At 37.4% G+C, this 27004-nt stretch overlaps 1 protein-coding gene across 1 annotated transcript; it reads left to right on the top strand.

Annotated features, from left to right (window-relative positions):
* The first annotated feature begins 833 nt into the window (after positions 1-833).
* LOC111618071 lies at positions 834-24855 on the top strand. Its single transcript, XM_023359499.1, has 3 exons — positions 834-1124; positions 7013-10483; positions 21011-24855. Exons 2-3 carry the CDS (start codon positions 7039-7041, stop codon positions 24481-24483), a joined length of 6918 nt encoding a protein of 2305 aa, XP_023215267.1. The 5' UTR covers positions 834-1124; positions 7013-7038; the 3' UTR covers positions 24484-24855.
* Positions 24856-27004: the final 2149 nt, after the last annotated feature.

The raw sequence follows: 27004 nt of genomic DNA on the forward strand, positions 1-27004 counted from the left end.
ATTTCCTAGGTTTTCGTCGTTGAATTTCGTATTCCGATTACCATCGTCCGTCATTAGATCGGTCATAGCATCATACTCGTTGCACGGTCGGTTTTAGAAGTTCAATGTAAAAAAACGAAAAAAAAAACTTAAGACGCAACGATATTATTTGTTAATTAATTTTCTTTCTCAGCTCGCGTCCTGTTTTTGTTTGTTTGTTTGCGTGTTTTTTTTTGTTGATTTACTGTTAAGATGCTTGTAAAAGTCCAACCTGGCCACAGTGTCTTTTGAGAAAATAAATAAAAAAACAATCTCGAATAAATAGAAAATGGAAGCATCGATCCTTCGGCGCAAGTAACGGATATAAGGAACAAGATGGGAAAATTTCCGAATATGGCAGTCTCGTCGCCAGTTTTCGAAGCTTTCTACTAAAAATGTAAGTTTTTTTCGTGAAAATCTTTTTCTACAAAACCACGATCTTTTAAAGAACTTATTTCGTCCGCTCTTTTTTATTATAATTTTTCACATCGATTAATTTAAAGCCTTTCTCCACTGAGTCGCTGACCATTGCGTGCCCTCTAGAAATAATATCTAGGAACATAGATTGTTTTTTTGTTGTTGTTGTTTCTTTCATTCAAGTACTCATTAATTTGTTTTTAATTGAGTAAAAATAGTATAAAATAAAAACGCCGTAAAATGTAGTTTCATTAAACACGAAAACAAGTTTTGCATTTTGCAACGTTGGCCCGCGGCGAACAAACGTCATTCGTCGAGAAGCGATTCTTTTGCTATTTTGAAACGATTTAAATTTAAATTAATCCACGTTGTATTTTAAAAATATCGATGCATAATCGACGCCAGTTTTTAAAATATAAAGCGGATTAACTTAATCGAAGAATTTAAATTACGAGCGAATCGTCGGTCCCAAATGCGACTGAGGCTTCGTTCGATACCGACGGCAGATCTTGGACAAATTTAGCACTTCGGGCCCTTTGGTCTTTCTTTAAAGTAGAAATCAATTGGAAGAATAACGAATCGTATTTGCGAACGGACTACGGAAGAAATAGAGGTAAATTTTCGTGTGGAAGAGGACGTCCGCCAGGGGGATTTCCGTCGGAACAGCGTAAAGTCCTCCGCTCCATCCGGTAAGTTTTCTTCGTTTCCCGATTATAGTTTTGACATATTACTCCGATCGGACGCACTCAGGATGGTCGGAAGTCGACGTTCCTGGCACCTTCGCCCTCCGTCTCTCGTCTTTGGCTTCCGGTCCCTTCCCGATTGGTCGATCGGACGGCTAAGCCTATTTCTCGTAGATTAACCCAGCGTTTCGTTTCCGGAAAGGAACGACGACCCGAACGGACGGGGGGCGTCCGCGCGCGTCCGTTCGGGTCGACCGGAAAGTGTCGGGTCTCCTCCGACACTTTCCGGTCTCCCCCCCGAACGTCGGCCCGCTCTTCGGAGACCGGACGGCCGTGGGTTCCTCGCCCAGACGGCCGTCGGTCTTCGCACCAGAGACAAAGCCGAATCGGACGACCGCCGATCCCCCGAGCGGAACTGCCGCCTGCGGTTGAGACGCTTCCGGTTGCGGGAAGTGGCCGTCAAACGCTGCGGCGCGTCGCGTCGGAACGGCGACGCCGCCGCCGCCGCCGCCTCTGTTCGGAAAGGCCGACATCGGGGCCGCCGTCTTTCTCCTGATCACCTCGGATCTTTCCGTCGGAGCGAGACGGGAAGAAAGGCGGTCTTCGCCCTTCCTTTCGAAGGTCGATCGCCTCGCATCTTCGTTTCGCCGGGACGACGCGACGCGAAAGAGGTTGCGCTTTATCGCGGTCCAACATTTTATCGAAGTGACGTAACCTGGCGGCCACGCCCGTATTTTTCCGGTGCAGTCAAAGGAGATAAGACGTGTGGAATACCGTGTTTAGCGTAAAGGAAGAGTTAACGAAGAATTATACGCACAAAGCGGACTCTCGGGCTTTGGGTTGAGGTAGAAGTCTCTGGGCTAAGAATGCAGAAAAAAAAATTTATATATATATATAATAAAACACACACATATAGTGATAGACTTAATATCTGCAATATATTGGTGAAAATAGCTCCATACATTTTCACCAAAAATTTTTGGCATGTAATTTTGTTTTTGTTTTATTTCTTCTAAAATAAATACAAATGTTGATAATGCAAAATACTATTGTATCAATTTATAACACGTAGCAATTTGGTTTAAAATAAACCCAAATTTACCAAAATTATCTTTTGCTGGTGGGTATGCTCCTATTGTTTGATGGATAGCTCTGGCTGCTGAAACACAGGTTTATTAGGTTTTAATAAATTTTCTTTAAAAAATAATAATTGGTGTATTTGAAATTAAACTACATGCTGTACATAGTGTGAAAGTGAGGTCTCAAAGTTATTGCAAAATCTGAATCAAAAAGTCATGAATCTTGGATAGAGAAATTCTTATGGAGTAAATGATGGAAGATTTTCAGTTAAACAAAATACTTGTTTCTGCTATACTGTAATTGCATTATTATCTTATATAGAGTTTGCTGTCATTTTTCTAATATAGATTAGAAAGTTGAAGTAAAATTTGTAAATCCTCTTTTTTTTTTTTTCGTAATTACTTAAAATAAATTTTTTATCCACAATTTGGATATGCTAAATTTCAAATTCGATTTTGACCTTTTGGAAAAGATTTGCTGTTACCATTTTTTTTTTTTTTTTTTAACTTTCTTCCTCATAGGGACTGATAACCAAACCCGTAACAAGATTGCTAGAAAGGCTGTGGCCAGGCCCAATGTATCCGGATGGACTGATCCAAAAATTCCTCAGGTTTTTCCACCTGTCCGGATTTGGACTCTGTCCAGTGGCATACCGTAGTGGGGGCGGCAAAATTTCACAATAAATAATAATAATATCTTGTAAAAGTTTAAAACATCCTAATCTACACTTGCATCGTGCCTACGATAGTGCTATCATCCGGACAGTCCGGGAATCAGCTCACCGTCCAGGTGAACTAGTAATTTTTTCATCTGAGGAAACCCTGCGAGACCTGTTGACCTTTTTTTTTGTTTTTGCTTGTACGATTCATTTGCGTTCATATACACCACTATATATATCCAATAGAACTATTTTAAACAAGTCGCTACACTACCACCAAATTTTTCATTGCTTGTTCTGTGACAAAACTGAATTTTGGTCTTTTAAATTGAAATACCTAAATAAGGGGGGGCCGAAATTTTCCTCTGCCCCGGGCGGCTGACACCAATGGTACGCCACTGACTCTGTCCCAGAGCATTGTGCTGCTTGTTGACCACTTGGCCGTCCACCTGTTGATCTATTATTTCGAGAGAGAGATTGGCGTTTGCCAACTTAAACTACAGTCGACTCCCCCCTATAACACGGTAGATATGTTCCGTTTTTTATGAAATTGATGTTTTAGGAGACCTTGCCAATCGCAGTCCGACACGTGTAAAGTTTACAGACTACGGCTGTTTGTAAGGTTTTCTTCCATAAAAGTAATCAATTCCTAGACTAATTAGACTCATTTCCAAAATACGTATAATTTTTTCGAAAATAATCTGTATTAACTATGCTATAAACAAAAAATTGTAGGATTACTTACCGAGTGTTCACCATTAGACGTTGCCATTGCTTAAGCTTGTTTTCGTCGTGGAGCAGTGCACCAAACGGCGGCCGCGATTTCTGATGTTATTTTTCTGCAAAAAATTCGTTGAACTTTGGAGACATCATTAAGATAAATAATTTTTATGGCCATTGAATAAGAAATGTTTTTTTCACAAGAAATGTATAAAATTAGTGCTGTATTAGACTTATGGTACCTAATTTACATACTGTACAAACAATAGTAAACTCAACTTACTCGCTTAAACTCTCCGTAATGTGGTGCTGGACAGCGGAAAGTAGTTCAGCTGCCTGATGTCGTTTTACCGAATTATAGGAGTTTTTTTACCATGTTTGTACAGATACCATCGCAATTTTTTTGCTGTCATATAGGAATCCAAACTATAGGAACCTGTGTTATAGGGGGGTCGACTGTATCTGTGTAGACTTTCTCTTTCTGTCTGGCTGTCTTTATACTCAATATAAATCTAATTGCATATGCTGTGTGTCTAAGTTCATTATTTGGATATTCTTGGATAATATAATAGTAGTCCACAAAGAGTAATTCTATCTGGAATATGCTAAAACTGTTTTGCATAGACTTTTACAGATGATTGTTTTACATATGAAACTTTACATAGCAATCATTATAAAGCAAACAAAAAAAAAACTAACTTTTTTTTGTTTGCTTTATAATGATTGCTATGTAAAGTTTATCTTGGACTCATAATTCCTTGAACCTGTAACTGTTAACTTCAGAGAAGATAATTCTGATGTCCATTGTGTTTGTTTTGGACCAAGATATTTTGTCAATTTTGATTGCATATCTTTCATCCACATTTTCTGGTAACAAGTTTATAACAGCATGAATAAGCAAACTTTCAAATAAAAATCTACAATATTTTGTATTTGTAATTATAATTTTTATTTGTTAATATCATTAGTAAATTATTTAAATATTTATTTATAAATATGATATTGATGCATTATGCCAATGAATTGATCTGCCAATTGGTGAGACCTAGTTGATTAGGATTGTATGTATGTCTTTTGGCATTGTGTTCTTTTGCCGTGGTTCTCAGCAAAAGAACAGCATCAGAAACAAACACTACAGTGGTTTTAAATTATGAATTTTTACAATATACAGTATTTCAAAGCCTATCAATGTATTCTTCAATGTGTTGAATCAAATGTATTTAACCATTTTTGGCAGATTTTCTTTTTGTTCCCAGAAGATAGAGGAACATGATCTGTGATATTTGCTTTCTGAGAATGATTATGTAATATTAGACTGTGTTAGATTGTAGAAGTATTTAAGTTTATTATAATTTCAAATATGAGGCTTTTAAAATGGTAAGCATAGCAATAAAAGAACATTTTTAAGATTTTTAATATATAGCATTAGTTATGCATTACGAATGCTATTTTAATGCAATTCATGGCAGTCGATACTTTAAATTTAAAATGTAAAATTACATAAACTTTTAATTACCATAATTTTTATTCTAAAGGACTAAAATAATTTTCATTCACTTCAGTAATATCTGTTGCATACTTGACTGGCTCTTACTCAATAATTGACTCTCTTTTAGTATCAGTATTCAATTTTATTAAATACTCAGTTGTACTTTTAATAACTTTATTCATTTACAAAAATAAATTTCATTATATGAAATTAGTTATATGTTTTAACATTTTAAAAGAGAAAATATTCATTTTTCTCTTAGAGGTTTAATACTTATGAAGTAATCACTGTAGTTTTGTAATTCAACATTTTTAAAACTCTCCTTTTAATAATAGGTTTTAGTCCTTTTATCTCTCTTGAATAACTCATTTAAGTTGCTCTGTTTATATAGTCCCAAATCACACAAGCTTTTTTAATTTTAAAAGTAGTAGGTGATCTATTTTTCAATTATTTAAATGTACTAATTCTAGATTTCTTAATTTAACTATAAATTTGCATTTATTTTATAACTGTAGTTGTCTGTAATTTTGCAGTATGTTATTTATATAAAAACTGCAACTGAATTTCATATTAACATCTGGCAAAATTAACAAACAACAAACAAACTCAATACACTTTGTGTATTAAACCAGGATATGAAACAGCTCCATATTTGACATTGAAATATGTCAGTAAACTTTACAAAATAAAATATTATCTGTAAGCAATAAAATTTAGCCAAGGTCAATTTACAGTACCTTATCTGTTCAACTGTTGGTGTGTTTATCTTATACACATATGTCATGTTCAAAAAAAAAAAAAAAAACAAGGAAAACTAGTGAACTTATGGTTGTTTAATTAAAAAACATTTACACTTCTGTGACATTTTTAAGTTTTGATACTTAATGAATATTGATGATTATATACTAGCTACTATGGTAATTTAGCTGAATTACTTAATGCACTTTTAACAGTGGAATTTATAAAAATGACTGCTAACATTTTTGATCTGATAAAAATTTTTTGCTTTTTATTATAAAAATTTCACTGTTAAAGGTGCATTAAGTAATTTACTTAATAACATACTACTCACTTTCAGTGAAAAGAGAATTTGCTGAAATGGATGCATTTAATAAATATGCATATTTTGCCTCACTCCATTGTGCTATTTCATTGAAGGAATATGGATTTAAATCAGTGTTTCTCAACCTCTAACGAATCGTCGCCCCCTTCAACGTAGTATCGCCCTCTTCAATAAAACCGTTACGTAGTATCGCCCCCATCACTTCAAAATTCCGATGCCCAGGACCAAGGCTAACACCAAATTCATACTGCATTGAATAGACTAGTGACTAGTATAATGTTATTTGTTTAATTATTGTACGATATAATGAATAAAATATTTAATTATTCTTAATATAATATTTTACTATATCGCTCAGAAAATTGTTTTTCGCCTCCCAAAATATAAATTGTTACTAATCGCCCTCTCAACATGGGAAAAACGCCCGCATGGGGGCGATATCGCCCCCGTTGAGAAACACTGATTTAAATAAATCAAGGCTATTTTCTTCCTTCCTTTTGAAAGATGTTGAAGTGTTTGCTAAACAGCCAGGTGTTTTTATTTTTCTTTATTCAATCCTTTTACATTGGTCAAGATGGTTCATAGTTTTTCAAAAAGCAAATAACAATTAAAACATAGTTTCAAATAGCAACCATAGTAAAGCAAATTGTTAGAGAAACAAAAGCTCTGATGGCACAGAATATAATATCATGGGGTTTGTTTTCATTTGATAAAATTTAAAAATTCATGGAATTATTTTAATTGTGTTTTTGTGTTTTAAAAGTGTTTTTGTTAATAACCAATATCAAAATGTAGGAGTTGCCAATTAGACTATGCTGTGGATGCAATTACAGAATTAACTTTCCTCAACTCTGTTTTGTAGTGTGTTTGTTTTTTTTTCACAGGTGCGGATGCCGTGTCCAGCAACAGGATGGCCAGCCCCGTGCTTGACCAATTCATGCGCAGCCCGCTGGTGACATGGATCAAGACTTTTGAGGACGAAGACTCCAAACCCCTTTCCTATGATCAGCTGCGAGATGGCATTCTCCTATACAATGTCTGGCTGCAGATTGATCCCCATCCTCCTTTCAGGGGTGTGGCTCCCGCTGGTGAAGATGGATGTTCCCGGCTGCGCAACCTGGACCTTCTTCTGCACAACATCAAGGCCTTCTATGAGGATGTGTTGGGCCAGCTGCTGGTCACTGGCGTGCCAGACATCTTGTTGTTAGCCCGAGGTCCTGATGAGGCCAGTGTGGTTGAGATGCAGACACTCCTCCTGCTTGTTCTCAGCTCAGCTGTGCAGTGTGAACGCAAGCAGTTTTTCATTGAGCGCATCAAAACTCTTGATGTCACTTCACAGCATACCATCATGGAATGCATCCAGAGGATAGCTGATAATCCAGAGGCTGTCTGGAGTGCTGAGTGGAGTGACCTGCAGATGCTTCCTACTGAAGAACATGACCACATGTACTCCCTATGTGTCCGGCACCTGCGCAGTCTGACTAAAGAGAGGGATGAGTTGGCTGAGAGGATAGTCAATCTGACTGTGGACCAGGAAGGAGAGACTGGGAAGGGTGCACCAGGTCCTGAGAAGCCCCATCTGATGGTGGAGCTGGCTGATGTAAAGTCCAAGCTGAGAAAGATGCAACAGGAGCTGGAGGAGAAGAATGAGTCCCTGACTGAAGCCAAGGAAGAACTGGAAGAATCCAGGGATGCAGTCAACCGCCTACGTCAGGAAAATCTGGAACTGATACAGGAGGCACGGACTGCTGTTGCCTACCGAGATGAAATAGACATTCTGACCGAGAGAGTTCGAAAGATGGATCGCCTGGAAAGTGAGATCCACAAGTATCGGGAGAAACTGAATGAATTGGACTTTTACAAGTCCAGAGTGGAAGAGCTGCGTGAGGATAATAGAATCTTGGTGGAGACAAAATTGATGTTGGAAGAGCAACTGGAAGGAAATGGAAAGAAGACTGAGCAGATGGCTGAACTGGAGGCTGAGATGAGAAAGGTTAGCAGTCGACTGAAGGACATGGTTTCACAAAGAGAGTTGGATCAGAAGAAGATCCAGGAACTCTTGGAGGAAAATGCCAGACTTCAGGTGGACAGGAAGACTGCAGCTGAAGAGTTAGCCAAGATGCAGGCAGAGCTATTTCGAGCCAGAAATGAAGATGTACCCTCTAGGGATGATAGCCTGTTAGAGCAAATAAACACAGATGCACAGACTAGGGCCCTCCAGCTGGAACTGGAGAATCGTCGGTTGAGGATGCTGGTTGAAAATTGCAACAGGGAATCTGCAGAGGATGAGCAGAAGCCATGTGTGGTTGATCTGGAAACACACAAGCGTGAACTAGAAAAGTTAGTAGAGGAGATGAGGCAGAACATGAAAGTGGATCAGGCACATTGTGAACAGATGGAAAGGACAGTTAATGCTTTGACTACAGAAAATCAAAAGCTGCAGAGGGTTGTGGAAACCAACCAGATAAAACTAGAAGAAATACAGGAAGAGCTACAGGGACTTGAGAATGAAAACAGAAAACTAAATAAGACTTTAGACACTTTGAAGCTGTCTATACCAAAACTGCATGAATTGGAGAGAGAGGCAATGGGATTGAACTCCACCAAGCAGGCTCTGGAACAGGAGAAGAGATCTCTGGAGAAGGAAAATGCCAAGCTGAAACAGTTGATGGAGGCCAAGGAATGCACCATTGATGAGTATCTGTCTAAGTTGTCACTAATAGAACAGAAAAACCAACAACTGCAGAAAGAAAGTGAAAACTGCACACGGCTGACAGCCCAGTTGCAAGAATTAGAAAGAGAGAACAAGGAGCTGCTGCAGCAAACATCAGTAGAGAAGAAAACATTGTCATCACTGCAGGAAGAGCTGGTTAATGAGAAGCTCAAGTGTCAGCAGTTGGCTGGCGATCTTCAGAAGATCAATGCGGCTCTGAAGATGGAGAAAAGTCTGCCTGCTCCCACTTCCAAAAAGGAGGAGAGGATGCAGTCTTCCGAATGTCGGGCAGTCCCCAGACGAGAGATTGAGCTGCCAGATGATGACGATGGCAATGATGCTACTGGACACATTCTGCGTCTCAAATCACTCATTTCTGAACTGGACCAGAGGATGACGGAGCTGGAGGAAGAGAATAGAAAACTGTTGGAAGAGAACGTCACACTGATTGAGCAGAATGACAAGAAGAATATGCAGACGGACAATCTGGAAGAGAGCTTGAAGGCAGCAGTTGAGCACAATGCTGAACTGCAAGCTTCACTGGCCAAACTGGAGGTGGAAATGTCACTGCTGGAGTCACGTCACGACACCGTCTCCACCCAGAATTCTCGTCTACAGGCAGAAACTGCATCTCTGGAGGCCGAGTGTGGGCGGCTGAAACAGAAGCAGCGCGAGACACAGGAGGCCAATGAGTCCCTGATAAAAGACCAAAAGACCCTGCAGTCATTACACCAACAGCTGTCGTCCGACTTTGATTCTCTACTTTCCAGTTTTGCCTCATTTAAGTTAACCTACAAGACCCTGAAAACAGACCACCTGAGTGTCAAGGAACGGGCCAAGGCAACACAGGACCGCTATGAGCGACTCCTGGAGGAACAGGGAATGATGCAGAGAGGGTTGGAAACCCTGCGGGCTGAGAATGAACGTCTGAACAGTGAGTGTGAGGAACTGAGGGGACAGCTGACCACCCAGGGGCTGGAGACGACCCGGCTGGCCGGTCGCTGCGAGGCCCTCACTGAAAGAAACAATGCCCTGGAGGAAGAACAGAAGGCTGCAGTGGCCCAACTATCACTGCTGCTGGTGCAATACCATGAGCTGCTGTCACAAGTGCTGAAGCAGCAGGGCCGGCCGTCAAGAGAAGACGTGCTATTGAAGGAAAGGTTGCGCGAGTTATGGCAACAGAAAGAACAGTTGGAAAGGGCAGTGCGGGAACGCTGCCATCGCCGCACTGACTCTGCCAAGAGGAAACAGAACAAGAAGGCAACCAAGCGGCAGGAGGAAGACTCAGAGGGGAGCGGGGGCGGCAGGTCGTCCCGGAGAAAGACAGGCAGCCGCCCGGGAACGGAAGACACAGAAGACTACATTCCAGTGCGGGACTCTGGTCCCTCGCCTCCTGGGCCGGGTCCGGAAGAGGGGCTTCTGATGGCGCCGAGTCGAACGACGACTCTGGAGAACCACACCACAGTCAACTTGACCACGACCCTGAGCAAGCGCCCGGCTGAGGTCACAGTTGGGATGCCGCGGAACTCGACAGTCGCGGAATCTGACACCTCAGAGGTGGATGGGAGTCCACGCGAGCCTACTCCTCCGGCACCGGAAGGGAAGAAAGAGGACTCCGTCTGGTATGAGTATGGATGCGTCTGAAGCAAAATAATTTCTGCAGAGGTGGAAACAGGGCAATCAGGTCCGCAAGGAAGCAAATGGGTCATCCCAGACAAGACAAAGAAACGGTATTTAAGTTTCATAGCTGGCGACTCTTCTTTACTGGAGCATTTCCAGCCTCCATTGTAGGGAATCGATTAAATGACGGTCTTCAGGATATTGTGTTTTCCCATTTGTCAAAAGGGAAAAATATCTTTTTTTGAACAACAGATGTGCAGAGCCCATTAAGTGGGATATATTTATAAAAACTGCCAGTAATTTGCATTTTCCAACCGTGGACGCCTTTCTACATAAATTCAATTTTGGCGGTAAAAGTCATGTTTACCTAAAATAAAAATTAAATACTTTGTAAAATAGTCTCTGTTTCTGTTTTTTCATCCAAACAAACTTTTCTAAAATAGCCGTTCTGTACTCAACATGGAATCAATAGTTAACTTCAAAGTAAACAAGTATTAAAATAGCGGTTTCATGTCAAAGTGCCTGTTTTCTCTAATGCAATTTGTCTGTCATGTTATGGGAGGTTTCTGGTCATATTCACCTGAAATATCAAGTTGTGTGGCTTTCGTTTGCGATAATAAATTACTGTAATTAAAGGCGCAGCTACATGTTTCACTGGTAAATATTTTAAGTGATTTCACTATTTTGAGGAAAACAAAGCACGTTTTTATAGATCTTTAGTGGGAATAAAATATCAGCTTTACCCTAGTAAAAATCCAACAATGATTGCTAAGCCTTTTTGGAAACATTTAAAACTGTGTGTAGCATCACCTATTATGATATTTTATTAAAAAATTTTTAATATTTTTAACTGTTACAAAATAGCAAAAGTTTAATTATGAGGGTGGGACGAGTTTTATAAAAACAAAAATTGTAAATGCCAATAACTAGTAAAATCGTCATTTAAGTCCGATTCTTTGAGATCCACCTCTATCTCCTACCCCCAACATTTAATAGTATCGATCTAATACGCAACCCTCCCTGCAAAATTTCGGACATTTTCGACAAAAATCACGGGAGGTAAGCTTTAAAGTGGGTGAACAAAATTGTGGTCCCCACACAAATATCCAAAAAAAAATTTTTTTCCATTTTCATTTCTCGACATTTCAAGATCCCAGAGTACAAAAATTAAAAATTTAGCTAATCACCAAACATATGCCGTAATTTATTTAGTAATTAGCCTTAAAACTAGCCCGATGGATTTACGGCATATGTTTGGTGATTAGCTATATTACATCGGGTTTAGCGATGTTTAAAAATTTAGGATTATTTTTTGGCTGATTGCCATACTTTCTCTCATATATAACAGCCAGAAAAGTAAATACTATATATCATTTCATTGGCATCACATATATCAATTTATATCATTTTTGAAGTTTTCTCATTAGATTTAAATGATGAAACAATTTCAGTGGATGAAATAAAATTTGAGCCACCAGTGACCAAGTGGTTCTGTTCCCTGAACACTGGGAGTTCATGTGGCCAGCCAATCCTGGCGACCAGAGTTTACTCCATGTCTGTAACTCAGTTACCTTTAAAAAAAAATCCCAGAAGGCATCCCCCTATGCAGATCACCAAAGTGTTGCATTGCCATGACTTTAATTGTTTGTTTTGAAACAATTTTGATAAATATTACTTAAATAAACAAACACGTATTGTAATTTGATACCAGTTACTGTACGATGTTGCGAAGACTAAAACTTTAAAAAATATATTAAAACCATTTGATTGCGTTCGAATCATTACCACAAACGGTTTTCTAGAAAAAAGTAAATGATGGCAGATGTCTTGCCTGTTCTCATTTAATAAATATTTCACAATAATTGACATTGACTTGAATCATTTAAAAGAATTTAGCAGATGATTTGAAACATTTTTATTGGGATAATGTCAATGAGTACAATTCAAGCTCTGAATGATAAGATCCTATCTGTGTCAGAGCTGTAGATCATACCCACAGGAGCAAAAGAGTAAAGAACCATGTGTCTACAAGAGACTTTGCAAATACCTCCTCCAAAATCAGGTTGTGCATTGTTTGCTCGTATAGGGAGTGCGAAACCCCTCATTCAGAGCTTGAATCTTACCCATCAATGCTCCAGACACCAAAAATTCTAAAAAAATTTTGATATACAGCATTTATGTGAAACAGATATTTTGATATCTTGCAGCAGTTACATGAAACAAATTTCATGAATGTTTCTGAAATTTGTTTAACCTGCAGATAATAAAGAACTTCACTCAATTATACCTATTAACACATCTAGGTAATCTGTAAATATAATAATGACTTTTTTCCCCCAGTATTTCATATAACTTGAACAATTACACCTTAATGACAAACATTTACTTGTTCTTAACCCCTCAGTTTCCAATCAATTTTTAATTAATTATAATTAAACATAAAAATTTCTAAAACTGGAAAAAAAAACGAAAGAAATATGTTAATTTTGAAGGAAAAGCTTCAAAGTTTAACTTCCTTTGTCTCGCCTTTGTGAAATTTGACACTGATGAGTCATTGTTTACACAGCTGGTGACCTTGAGAATAGCTGGAGTCTGATTTCCCGGGACATTCTCATACACGTCTCGGGAGGACAAAGGTTTAAAGTAGGGTGAGCACTAACTTGGCCTATATTTTTAAAGAATTAAAATTTTTATTGCGATTTCCGACCCCCTAATTAATTAAATTTATATAAAATATATTAATTTAAAAACTATTGGAGGTCATTTTTGACATCAGAAAGCAACTTTAAATAACTTTACCGAAGTCAAATCCGTGCACTACAACTTTAGAACGATGAATTAAATTTGATTAAAAAAATTCCATTAAAAAACAATTAAGCCTTAATCGAGCCTTATCAAAGGCTCATTAAAATCGCGATAAAATTTTTTCGCGCGGGTAAAAATTTTTGAAAAAATTTGTGGACCTAAAAAACATTCCAATAATTGAAAAAAAAATTTTTTTGTCAAAAGTGGCCTTAAGGATCGAGTTTTTCGTAATGCTATGTAAGCTTGACGAGGGTTAAATTTTAATTAATTGGAATTACTTCGTTTGTTCTTTATTATTTTAAATTAATTTAGAAATTCATAAAATGTTTGAAAATTGTTTCGAGCGTACCTTTCTGATATCTAGCCACACGTCATTTCCGCTTACATCATGTAGATTACTGCACAGTGTAAGGGGAATCAAATCATTCCTTCATGTCTTCGTCACTCTGCTACTTAAATTGGTGGTCCCTTTTAACTTATTTTAAGTATTTGCCAAGGGCACCAATAAACATTGACTCTGACAATTTACAGGCCGAATCTTACGAAACGTAACAATATTAGTAATTAGTATCTATATTTATAATTCTAAATTCTGAGTACTGCCGAAAATCGAGATCCACCAAAAGTTTCCCCATTAAATAGTGTTTCCATTTCACAAATATAAGCTAATTCTGTTTTAAGTAATTTTAATTAAATTAAACAGAACGAAAACTTGAAGGAAATGAAATTTTGGAACCACTTTCTCAGTCGAATTAGTTATCAGGGTAATATTAGGGGCCTAGTTATTCGGTGGGTGTTAGTATGATGTGCTTAATTTTTTTATTCCAATTGTACTTTTTACACAATCATCCCATATCCAGAGCAAAATCTTGATCATGCAGCTAATTGGATTGTGTTACCATGCACATGTTATAATTAAATTAATGAAAAAATGCCACACTGTTACAAAAGATAGTTTGTCGATAAAAAATGTAATGGCAGCAAAACTATCCAATAATATCGAACAGTAGAAAGGAAAAATCACTCCGCGTTAGCCTGATTTAATTAAGATTCTGGTTTACAGGTTTCCCGAATGAAGGAGGCGCTCTTTCGCCCCATAAAAACTACCAGAAAATTCTTTCTAAAATCAATAATTTTATTTCCTAACAAAGTCTTCCGAAATATCTTGGTCCACTTCCGGTCAAGCGGCGGCCTTTTGCCGTTCTCGCTTTTCCTTCATGCGTTGAAGGGCTGAAGAGTCTTCCCAGGGCCGGGGACCTCGCACATTTTCCCACGATTCAATGTCCATCTCCTTCACTTTCTAAAGGTGGAAATAAACGAAAACTTTTAGTTTTCCCACGTACAGGATTCGGGACAAAACCTACTGACCTCATATTCGGATTCCAAAGTCACTTTCTTCTTCTTTTTCAGCTCGCTCTCCCCGATCTCTCTGTTCGATATCTGAAACAGCAAAACAAAAATAATGTAGACAATCCTGGTATTTTAACATTATGTAATACTATCATTAAAAACTTGCAAGTAATTTAATTACTCGGCCCACCAAATTCGAAATTTCCTTTCAACATCCTTGCCAAAGGATCTGAAAGATGCCAGGGGCGCAGACTGGGAATTTTAAAGAAAAATTCAGACGAAAGTTTATTAGAAAGAAAATGTCCACTTGTGCTTATCTTTGCTGCTATGAAAGTACCATATTTTCTAATCTATGGCCTTTGCTATGGACAAATCCCTAAAATAATAAATGCATTATTTAAACATCGTAAGGTGGGTTTTCCCTATGTTTGTAAGCAAAACAAAACCCAACCATGTACACAATACTTAGAAATGGTAAGGACCCACAGACACCTAGAGTCCTTGGGATATACACAATACTTCTATGAGATGATAGGATTACGAGAGACCTAGTTTTCATAGCTTCTACCAATGATGCGTGAAAGCCTGGCAAATCTGAATTAGGGGCGCTATGTACAATATTGACTCAAGACATTTTTCTTGGGGAAAATCCCCGAGTATCCTCTTGGATTCGACACTGCCCAGGCTAAAAAGTAAGGAATTGTTTTATATAAAATTTCATTAAAAAAAAAAAAAAAGATAAATCACTTTTATGAACAATTAAATGTAATCCATATGAAAAATTCTTAAACAACACAATTTAATTAATATGTATGGTACCTTTGTTGCACAAAATAAACTGGATTAATTAAACAAGAATTAAATATATACTTAGTCATTTAATATAGCAAAGAAAAAACTTAAGAATTATTTTTTTAAATTTATAAACAAAAAAATTGTAATTACAGGGATGAATAAACAAAGTTGATTATATTAATTAAATTATCAACAACTGTGAGGCAGATAATAGTGAAGGCTTATCAGACCAATGATGGGCACAAACACTCAGGAATCAAAGTGAAAACATTTAGTAAACACAAAAACGATTACATAAGTATGGAAACAAAAAACTAAAAATGCCTTGTATAATTTTAGTTAATTACTTTTAGTTAATACCAACTGATGAGGGACTATTTTCTATAGGAAAATAGTCCAAAATGCATTTTGGGTTTTTTGTTTCCATACTTATGTAATCATTTTTGTGTTTATTAAATGTTTTCAGTTTGATCCCTGAGCGTTTGTGCCCATCATTGGTCTGATAAGACCTCACTATTATCTGCCTCACTGTTGTTGATGGTATAATTATATTAATTAAGGGCTTAGAAGCAACTTTTGTAATAAAAGTTGATTATATCTTCACTTTTTGTGCTGAAAATTGTCAATCAGTTCATTGTAACCAGCCGTTTGAAAGGTCATTCTCGGTGGGTAATATTGCCAAATTACATAATTTTTCTTGTTCAATTAAATTTCTATAAGTTTTTAATTCTTTTAAGAACATCGAACGATGGCTCTGCCAATATGTTGGAAACAGGAATTGACAAAAATATTTTAAAAATTATGTCCACATTAGGAAAAGTAGAAACTAGTCCTCAAATTGCTTTGTATGTACAGTACATCAATAAGTTCTTCTTTTTTTTTTATTACAAATTGTATATATTGTGTTAATTCTTCCTTTAAAACAGTAACATCGATGTCATACTCTTTTAGTGATACTTCAAGTTCTGTGCTTCGCCAGTACATTCTGCGCCTGCTCCACACTGGCAATCTAGAATCCCCAGATATGGTGCCAAATTTAAATTTCCACATTACTACTACAACGATGAATTTATAAAAGATTGATTTGTGGTCCTTTACTGATGGAAGCTCCAGGCATTTATCATTTTTGTCCATAGGAAAACACGTTGCTGTTCTACCAGGTCTCTGAAACAGTGGGCGAAGGAACGTAAATACAATATAAAAAAACCTTATACAAAATACTTTTTGGTGGTAGATTATTTTTATTGTAAACAAGGTGAAGAAAATAAAATTTTACAGAAAATTTCATTTTCTGTAAAAAATATGGACAAATTCTATGATTTCACAAATCCATGCGATTGAGGAAACATTAATGGAAATTACTTTTAGATATTTTGATATATCCACACAAACAAATGTCCCAAAAAGTAACTTCTACCAAAAGATTTATTTATTTATAATCCAAAATTTAATTGGAAGGATAAATTATACAATTATTGGTAATTATATTTATAAATGTATTAAACAAGAGAAAAATCTAACATAACTTTTATACAAAATGCGGAATGGCATAAATTATTAGTGTCCTATATTAAAAAATAATACTTTAATTAATTTGGCATATAGTATGTTGCAAAAGTGTTCATATAGAGTGAGAATCTTGAAAACTATAACATTACCACAGAATTAATTTATTAAGCAGTTTCTTTGCAATAATAGTATATTAATTAATAGTATATAAATAATATTTCAGTAAAAGGAGTGTTGGAAAAAATGTGATTACAGTGTTTATGTAAATAAAGTATTTACTATTGATGTATCTATAATAGTTTGTAGGCAACAAGGCATACTTGATACTATTTTTTTCCCCATTCTTGGAACTTTTTCTAACTGTTTTTTGATGTGATTTCAAAATTTTCTATTGTATCTACACAACTTTTCACCATCACTATCACAGAGGCTAACTTTGCTTTCATCTGAAAAACTACAATTTTCCAGAACACAATGGATTTATTTTTATAATACTTTAAAAATTGTAATCCCTTCATTTCTAGAGTGAATTCTATATATTGTACAGCAGACATCATGAATATCAAACCATTTTCTAAATTTCTCCAAAAAGTTGATAGTTTCATGTAAACTATTTTTATCCTTAACATATGACTTCCATACTTTTTAACATGCAATTGATTTTGGAGAAAATATCACCTTTGCTCTTCCAATATTCATTTTTTCTAAATTTTTTGGATAAACAATCTTTCGAGTTAATCTTCTAATTGATTTTACTATACATGTGTTTGTTTTTGTAAATTATACAAAGTTTTACATGATTGGCAGTTATGACACTACTATCAACATTGAAGTTCTTTTCAGAGTGCTGTGATCTTATATATTTAATATGATGTGGATTGTAACTTAAAAATAGTGCCCTATTGATATCTACTGGATGCTGGATTTTGTGTTTAATGCTTTCCCTGGATAAAGTTTAAAACAATGTTAGATTTACTTCATTGTTGTTTGTTAAAAAATGAACAACTTTAAAACCTTTTCCTCAACTCATTCCCAGCATCTATATTGTTTGTAAGATAGTCTACCGAAAGAATTTGTCGGATTAAAGAGAGAACCATTCACAAACGAATATAGCTTTAACCAGTAAATTCATCTATATTGTCTTGTCAGTTCTCCAGTAAGACTAGAAGTAAAATAAAATAAAACTGGTATTTTGTAAAACGTTAATAATTCTTTAAATAAAATACAAAGTAGTTTGTTAGCTAATTTATCATTAATGCCAGATGCATCTTCATGAACATCACTCATATCAAGCAGCATGTCTAAAATTCTATCATATTTTTTTAAGTTTTGGTTTCATTCACATTTTATCAACAAAAAGGAATCCAATTTTTTCATTATCACACACAAGTCAATGTTTTTTCTTCTGTTATTAATCTAGTTTTTATTAACAAAGTAATGCTTGTCTCATCCTTGAAATATACAACACAAGTTTTCAGAGATTTTTGATGGAGAAGTTGCAAAATGTTTAATAACCTATATGTCAATGATCTTGATGTTAATAAGACACTAATTTTGACCGAAGACTCATTGTATCTATGTTATCATTTCCCAAACGCTTCAATTGATATCTACTGGATGTTTGATTTCGTGCTTAATGCTTCAATTTGTTCAATTAAAAGATTTGCTTTTAAATCACCACACTTAGCTTCAGTGTGAAGTCTATTATAAAAGTACTGTAATACTGTTTTCTTTCTGAAATTTTAAGAATTTTCCTTTCAAATTCTTAATTAATACATGTTTAAAATATATTATAAGACCTTTCTACTTTACATTTCTTCTAACCTTACTCCTTACATTCAATTTGAAAGCCTTTGGTACTGTTTATCTGTTTATAGAAAATGCTGTGTGTGTGTGAAAGAAATATTGTATGCTATGCTTATGATATTTTGTATTATTTTCAACTATTTCTACCAGAGGTTGTGATTAAACTTGTAAATTTTCTCCAGTGTATCATCTTTTAGGTGATTGCCTACTCTTCTGAAGTATTTGTTTATGTTTAGAAAATGCTTCAGAAACCAAGGAAATTATATTTGGCAAAAGAATTTTTCTTTTTGCTGTGCTAATACAGTAGCCTTTCTCTTTAAAATGTTTGCTGAAAAATTACAGATCTACAATTTGGAGTCCAAAGAGATCCTGCCTTGTCGAGGAATTGCTACAATCCATTTCCTTTTAAGTTCGTTATTTATAGGAAAGTGACCAAATGATATATTATTACGTTTTATCTGACTAGATTTACTAAAAGGCAGCACATTGCAATACATCATTTCTGTTAATATTAATAAAAGTAGCAAAAAGAAATTTCTAAAACTGTTCCCACTAATCTACTTTTACAGAGAAAATTGTTTAAAAGCAAACCTAGCAGCATTTCAATAAATTAAAGCAAACCAGAATTTCTGGCAAAATTTCCATCTGTTTCCTGCCTCTCTATATCTGGTAGCCTACGGTTTGGACATTTGCACTTGTGTACTATCTTTGTTTTTACTTTGTTTTATTTTTATATATACTAGGTAGTCTGACAGTTCAATTCATGTTAACACGCATAAAATTAAAATTAAAAAAAATTTTAAAAAGCAGGCAAATTTATATAACAAATGTTAATGNAATAAGAGATGGCACTTAAGATCTAACTCTAATAACAAATTACTTAAAATTTAACTAACAATGTAGTCAAAAAATGGTCTGATGCATTATGGTATCATTTGGCATTAAGTAATGAAAGAGAAATGTTATTAGTTAGTTAGTGTAATTAATGTTATTAATTATTGTTAGAAATGTTATGTATTTTGATAAAAAGAAAAATAATTCATTTATAATAAGCTTATTTTTACAAAAATTATTTTAGATATCCTTTCTTACATACTCAAACATTCAATTTTTAACTTAATATAACAGTGATATCTACTATAGAAAAGTACTGTAATAGCTAAAGTGTTTTAACTATATACAGCATGGATGGAAAGTAACTAGACATTGAGAAATTGCTATAATTTTTATATCTATAAAGCAAAGATAATTAAAATTATTTGACATGTACCTTATTAAATGGAAATGCAGATTCATACTTAGTGTCTATGAATGATGTGTCTAGTGTCTACATTGCATACTTAAAATGCAATGTAGACACTAGACACTACATCATTCACTAATGACATATTTTCATCAGATTGTGATGTGGATGGACAGCCATTTCTCTGTTCACCTATAACTGAATCTGTGGTTATTTTAGTTTCAAATGACAATTTTTGGTTGTTTCCAGAAAGATTGTGGCATGATGCCTCTTCACTATATACCATCATCTTTACACAATAACCACTGATTTTCATACCACATAGCATGCAGCAATCTATAGTTACTCCTGAACAGCATAGCATTCAGCCATCCTTTTTGCCACTGCATATGCAGCTTCTCTTGGTCACTGAAAGCCATGGTGACCAAAGCGTGGTTTTTCTAGATTTATACTGACTCCTGTATACTTACTCTCCTCAAAAGGGAAATTGAAACACCACAAAGGAATGCATGNCAGAAAATTGTTTTTCGCCTCCCAAAATATAAATTGTTACTAATCGCCCTCTCAACATGGGAAAAACGCCCGCATGGGGGCGATATCGCCCCCGTTGAGAAACACTGATTTAAATAAATCAAGGCTATTTTCTTCCTTCCTTTTGAAAGATGTTGAAGTGTTTGCTAAACAGCCAGGTGTTTTTATTTTTCTTTATTCAATCCTTTTACATTGGTCAAGATGGTTCATAGTTTTTCAAAAAGCAAATAACAATTAAAACATAGTTTCAAATAGCAACCATAGTAAAGCAAATTGTTAGAGAAACAAAAGCTCTGATGGCACAGAATATAATATCATGGGGTTTGTTTTCATTTGATAAAATTTAAAAATTCATGGAATTATTTTAATTGTGTTTTTGTGTTTTAAAAGTGTTTTTGTTAATAACCAATATCAAAATGTAGGAGTTGCCAATTAGACTATGCTGTGGATGCAATTACAGAATTAACTTTCCTCAACTCTGTTTTGTAGTGTGTTTGTTTTTTTTCACAGGTGCGGATGCCGTGTCCAGCAACAGGATGGCCAGCCCCGTGCTTGACCAATTCATGCGCAGCCCGCTGGTGACATGGATCAAGACTTTTGAGGACGAAGACTCCAAACCCCTTTCCTATGATCAGCTGCGAGATGGCATTCTCCTATACAATGTCTGGCTGCAGATTGATCCCCATCCTCCTTTCAGGGGTGTGGCTCCCGCTGGTGAAGATGGATGTTCCCGGCTGCGCAACCTGGACCTTCTTCTGCACAACATCAAGGCCTTCTATGAGGATGTGTTGGGCCAGCTGCTGGTCACTGGCGTGCCAGACATCTTGTTGTTAGCCCGAGGTCCTGATGAGGCCAGTGTGGTTGAGATGCAGACACTCCTCCTGCTTGTTCTCAGCTCAGCTGTGCAGTGTGAACGCAAGCAGTTTTTCATTGAGCGCATCAAAACTCTTGATGTCACTTCACAGCATACCATCATGGAATGCATCCAGAGGATAGCTGATAATCCAGAGGCTGTCTGGAGTGCTGAGTGGAGTGACCTGCAGATGCTTCCTACTGAAGAACATGACCACATGTACTCCCTATGTGTCCGGCACCTGCGCAGTCTGACTAAAGAGAGGGATGAGTTGGCTGAGAGGATAGTCAATCTGACTGTGGACCAGGAAGGAGAGACTGGGAAGGGTGCACCAGGTCCTGAGAAGCCCCATCTGATGGTGGAGCTGGCTGATGTAAAGTCCAAGCTGAGAAAGATGCAACAGGAGCTGGAGGAGAAGAATGAGTCCCTGACTGAAGCCAAGGAAGAACTGGAAGAATCCAGGGATGCAGTCAACCGCCTACGTCAGGAAAATCTGGAACTGATACAGGAGGCACGGACTGCTGTTGCCTACCGAGATGAAATAGACATTCTGACCGAGAGAGTTCGAAAGATGGATCGCCTGGAAAGTGAGATCCACAAGTATCGGGAGAAACTGAATGAATTGGACTTTTACAAGTCCAGAGTGGAAGAGCTGCGTGAGGATAATAGAATCTTGGTGGAGACAAAATTGATGTTGGAAGAGCAACTGGAAGGAAATGGAAAGAAGACTGAGCAGATGGCTGAACTGGAGGCTGAGATGAGAAAGGTTAGCAGTCGACTGAAGGACATGGTTTCACAAAGAGAGTTGGATCAGAAGAAGATCCAGGAACTCTTGGAGGAAAATGCCAGACTTCAGGTGGACAGGAAGACTGCAGCTGAAGAGTTAGCCAAGATGCAGGCAGAGCTATTTCGAGCCAGAAATGAAGATGTACCCTCTAGGGATGATAGCCTGTTAGAGCAAATAAACACAGATGCACAGACTAGGGCCCTCCAGCTGGAACTGGAGAATCGTCGGTTGAGGATGCTGGTTGAAAATTGCAACAGGGAATCTGCAGAGGATGAGCAGAAGCCATGTGTGGTTGATCTGGAAACACACAAGCGTGAACTAGAAAAGTTAGTAGAGGAGATGAGGCAGAACATGAAAGTGGATCAGGCACATTGTGAACAGATGGAAAGGACAGTTAATGCTTTGACTACAGAAAATCAAAAGCTGCAGAGGGTTGTGGAAACCAACCAGATAAAACTAGAAGAAATACAGGAAGAGCTACAGGGACTTGAGAATGAAAACAGAAAACTAAATAAGACTTTAGACACTTTGAAGCTGTCTATACCAAAACTGCATGAATTGGAGAGAGAGGCAATGGGATTGAACTCCACCAAGCAGGCTCTGGAACAGGAGAAGAGATCTCTGGAGAAGGAAAATGCCAAGCTGAAACAGTTGATGGAGGCCAAGGAATGCACCATTGATGAGTATCTGTCTAAGTTGTCACTAATAGAACAGAAAAACCAACAACTGCAGAAAGAAAGTGAAAACTGCACACGGCTGACAGCCCAGTTGCAAGAATTAGAAAGAGAGAACAAGGAGCTGCTGCAGCAAACATCAGTAGAGAAGAAAACATTGTCATCACTGCAGGAAGAGCTGGTTAATGAGAAGCTCAAGTGTCAGCAGTTGGCTGGCGATCTTCAGAAGATCAATGCGGCTCTGAAGATGGAGAAAAGTCTGCCTGCTCCCACTTCCAAAAAGGAGGAGAGGATGCAGTCTTCCGAATGTCGGGCAGTCCCCAGACGAGAGATTGAGCTGCCAGATGATGACGATGGCAATGATGCTACTGGACACATTCTGCGTCTCAAATCACTCATTTCTGAACTGGACCAGAGGATGACGGAGCTGGAGGAAGAGAATAGAAAACTGTTGGAAGAGAACGTCACACTGATTGAGCAGAATGACAAGAAGAATATGCAGACGGACAATCTGGAAGAGAGCTTGAAGGCAGCAGTTGAGCACAATGCTGAACTGCAAGCTTCACTGGCCAAACTGGAGGTGGAAATGTCACTGCTGGAGTCACGTCACGACACCGTCTCCACCCAGAATTCTCGTCTACAGGCAGAAACTGCATCTCTGGAGGCCGAGTGTGGGCGGCTGAAACAGAAGCAGCGCGAGACACAGGAGGCCAATGAGTCCCTGATAAAAGACCAAAAGACCCTGCAGTCATTACACCAACAGCTGTCGTCCGACTTTGATTCTCTACTTTCCAGTTTTGCCTCATTTAAGTTAACCTACAAGACCCTGAAAACAGACCACCTGAGTGTCAAGGAACGGGCCAAGGCAACACAGGACCGCTATGAGCGACTCCTGGAGGAACAGGGAATGATGCAGAGAGGGTTGGAAACCCTGCGGGCTGAGAATGAACGTCTGAACAGTGAGTGTGAGGAACTGAGGGGACAGCTGACCACCCAGGGGCTGGAGACGACCCGGCTGGCCGGTCGCTGCGAGGCCCTCACTGAAAGAAACAATGCCCTGGAGGAAGAACAGAAGGCTGCAGTGGCCCAACTATCACTGCTGCTGGTGCAATACCATGAGCTGCTGTCACAAGTGCTGAAGCAGCAGGGCCGGCCGTCAAGAGAAGACGTGCTATTGAAGGAAAGGTTGCGCGAGTTATGGCAACAGAAAGAACAGTTGGAAAGGGCAGTGCGGGAACGCTGCCATCGCCGCACTGACTCTGCCAAGAGGAAACAGAACAAGAAGGCAACCAAGCGGCAGGAGGAAGACTCAGAGGGGAGCGGGGGCGGCAGGTCGTCCCGGAGAAAGACAGGCAGCCGCCCGGGAACGGAAGACACAGAAGACTACATTCCAGTGCGGGACTCTGGTCCCTCGCCTCCTGGGCCGGGTCCGGAAGAGGGGCTTCTGATGGCGCCGAGTCGAACGACGACTCTGGAGAACCACACCACAGTCAACTTGACCACGACCCTGAGCAAGCGCCCGGCTGAGGTCACAGTTGGGATGCCGCGGAACTCGACAGTCGTGGAATCTGACACCTCAGAGGTGGATGGGAGTCCACGCGAGCCTACTCCTCCGGCACCGGAAGGGAAGAAAGAGGACTCCGTCTGGTATGAGTATGGATGCGTCTGAAGCAAAATAATTTCTGCAGAGGTGGAAACAGGGCAATCAGGTCCGCAAGGAAGCAAATGGGTCATCCCAGACAAGACAAAGAAACGGTATTTAAGTTTCATAGCTGGCGACTCTTCTTTACTGGAGCATTTCCAGCCTCCATTGTAGGGAATCGATTAAATGACGGTCTTCAGGATATTGTGTTTTCCCATTTGTCAAAAGGGAAAAATATCTTTTTTTGAACAACAGATGTGCAGAGCCCATTAAGTGGGATATATTTATAAAAACTGCCAGTAATTTGCATTTTCCAACCGTGGACGCCTTTCTACATAAATTCAATTTTGGCGGTAAAAGTCATGTTTACCTAAAATAAAAATTAAATACTTTGTAAAATAGTCTCTGTTTCTGTTTTTTCATCCAAACAAACTTTTCTAAAATAGCCGTTCTGTACTCAACATGGAATCAATAGTTAACTTCAAAGTAAACAAGTATTAAAATAGCGGTTTCATGTCAAAGTGCCTGTTTTCTCTAATGCAATTTGTCCGTCATGTTATGGGAGGTTTCTGGTCATATTCACCTGAAATATCAAGTTGTGTGGCTTTCGTTTGCGATAATAAATTACTGTAATTAAAGGCGCAGCTACATGTTTCACTGGTAAATATTTTAAGTGATTTCACTATTTTGAGGAAAACAAAGCACGTTTTTATAGATCTTTAGTGGGAATAAAATATCAGCTTTACCCTAGTAAAAATCCAACAATGATTGCTAAGCCTTTTTGGAAACATTTAAAACTGTGTGTGGCATCACCTATTATGATATTTTATTAAAAAATTTTTAATATTTTTAACTGTTACAAAATAGCAAAAGTTTAATTATGAGGGTGGGACGAGTTTTATAAAAACAAAAATTGTAAATGCCAATAACTAGTAAAATCGTCATTTAAGTCCGATTCTTTGAGATCCACCTCTATCTCCTACCCCCAACATTTAATAGTATCGATCTAATACGCAACCCTCCCTGCAAAATTTCGGACATTTTCGACAAAAATCACGGGAGGTAAGCTTTAAAGTGGGTGAACAAAATTGTGGTCCCCACACAAATATCCAAAAAAAAATTTTTTTCCATTTTCATTTCTCGACATTTCAAGATCCCAGAGTACAAAAATTAAAAATTTAGCTAATCACCAAACATATGCCGTAATTTATTTAGTAATTAGCCTTAAAACTAGCCCGATGGATTTACGGCATATGTTTGGTGATTAGCTATATTACATCGGGTTTAGCGATGTTTAAAAATTTAGGATTATTTTTTGGCTGATTGCCATACTTTCTCTCATATATAACAGCCAGAAAAGTAAATACTATATATCATTTCGTTGGCATCACATATATCAATTTATATCATTTTTGAAGTTTTCTCATTAGATTTAAATGATGAAACAATTTCAGTGGATGAAATAAAATTTGAGCCACCAGTGACCAAGTGGTTCTGTTCCCTGAACACTGGGAGTTCATGTGGCCAGCCAATCCTGGCGACCAGAGTTTACTCCATGTCTGTAACTCAGTTACCTTTAAAAAAAAATCCCAGAAGGCATCCCCCTATGCAGATCACCAAAGTGTTGCATTGCCATGACTTTAATTGTTTGTTTTGAAACAATTTTGATAAATCTTACTTAAATAAACAAACACGTATTGTAATTTGATACCAGTTACTGTACGATGTTGCGAAGACTAAAACTTTAAAAAATATATTAAAACCATTTGATTGCGTTCGAATCATTACCACAAACGGTTTTCTAGAAAAAAGTAAATGATGGCAGATGTCTTGCCTGTTCTCATTTAATAAATATTTCACAATAATTGACATTGACTTGAATCATTTAAAAGAATTTAGCAGATGATTTGAAACATTTTTATTGGGATAATGTCAATGAGTACAATTCAAGCTCTGAATGATAAGATCCTATCTGTGTCAGAGCTGTAGATCATACCCACAGGAGCAAAAGAGTAAAGAACCATGTGTCTACAAGAGACTTTGCAAATACCTCCTCCAAAATCAGGTTGTGCATTGTTTGCTCGTATAGGGAGTGCGAAACCCCTCATTCAGAGCTTGAATCTTACCCATCAATGCTCCAGACACCAAAAATTCTAAAAAAATTTTGATATACAGCATTTATGTGAAACAGATATTTTGATATCTTGCAGCAGTTACATGAAACAAATTTCATGAATGTTTCTGAAATTTGTTTAACCTGCAGATAATAAAGAACTTCACTCAATTATACCTATTAACACATCTAGGTAATCTGTAAATATAATAATGACTTTTTTCCCCCAGTATTTCATATAACTTGAACAATTACACCTTAATGACAAACATTTACTTGTTCTTAACCCCTCAGTTTCCAATCNTTACTCCTGAACAGCATAGCATTCAGCCATCCTTTTTGCCACTGCATATGCAGCTTCTCTTGGTCACTGCTCACACCAACAATGCAGAAATTATAAAATTCCATTGATTGATGTACATGTACTGTACAAAC

This window comes from Centruroides sculpturatus, unplaced genomic scaffold (assembly GCF_000671375.1).
Source record: "Centruroides sculpturatus isolate CEXI.00-Female unplaced genomic scaffold, Cexi_2.0 scaffold155, whole genome shotgun sequence".
Lineage (NCBI taxonomy): Eukaryota > Metazoa > Arthropoda > Arachnida > Scorpiones > Buthidae > Centruroides > Centruroides sculpturatus.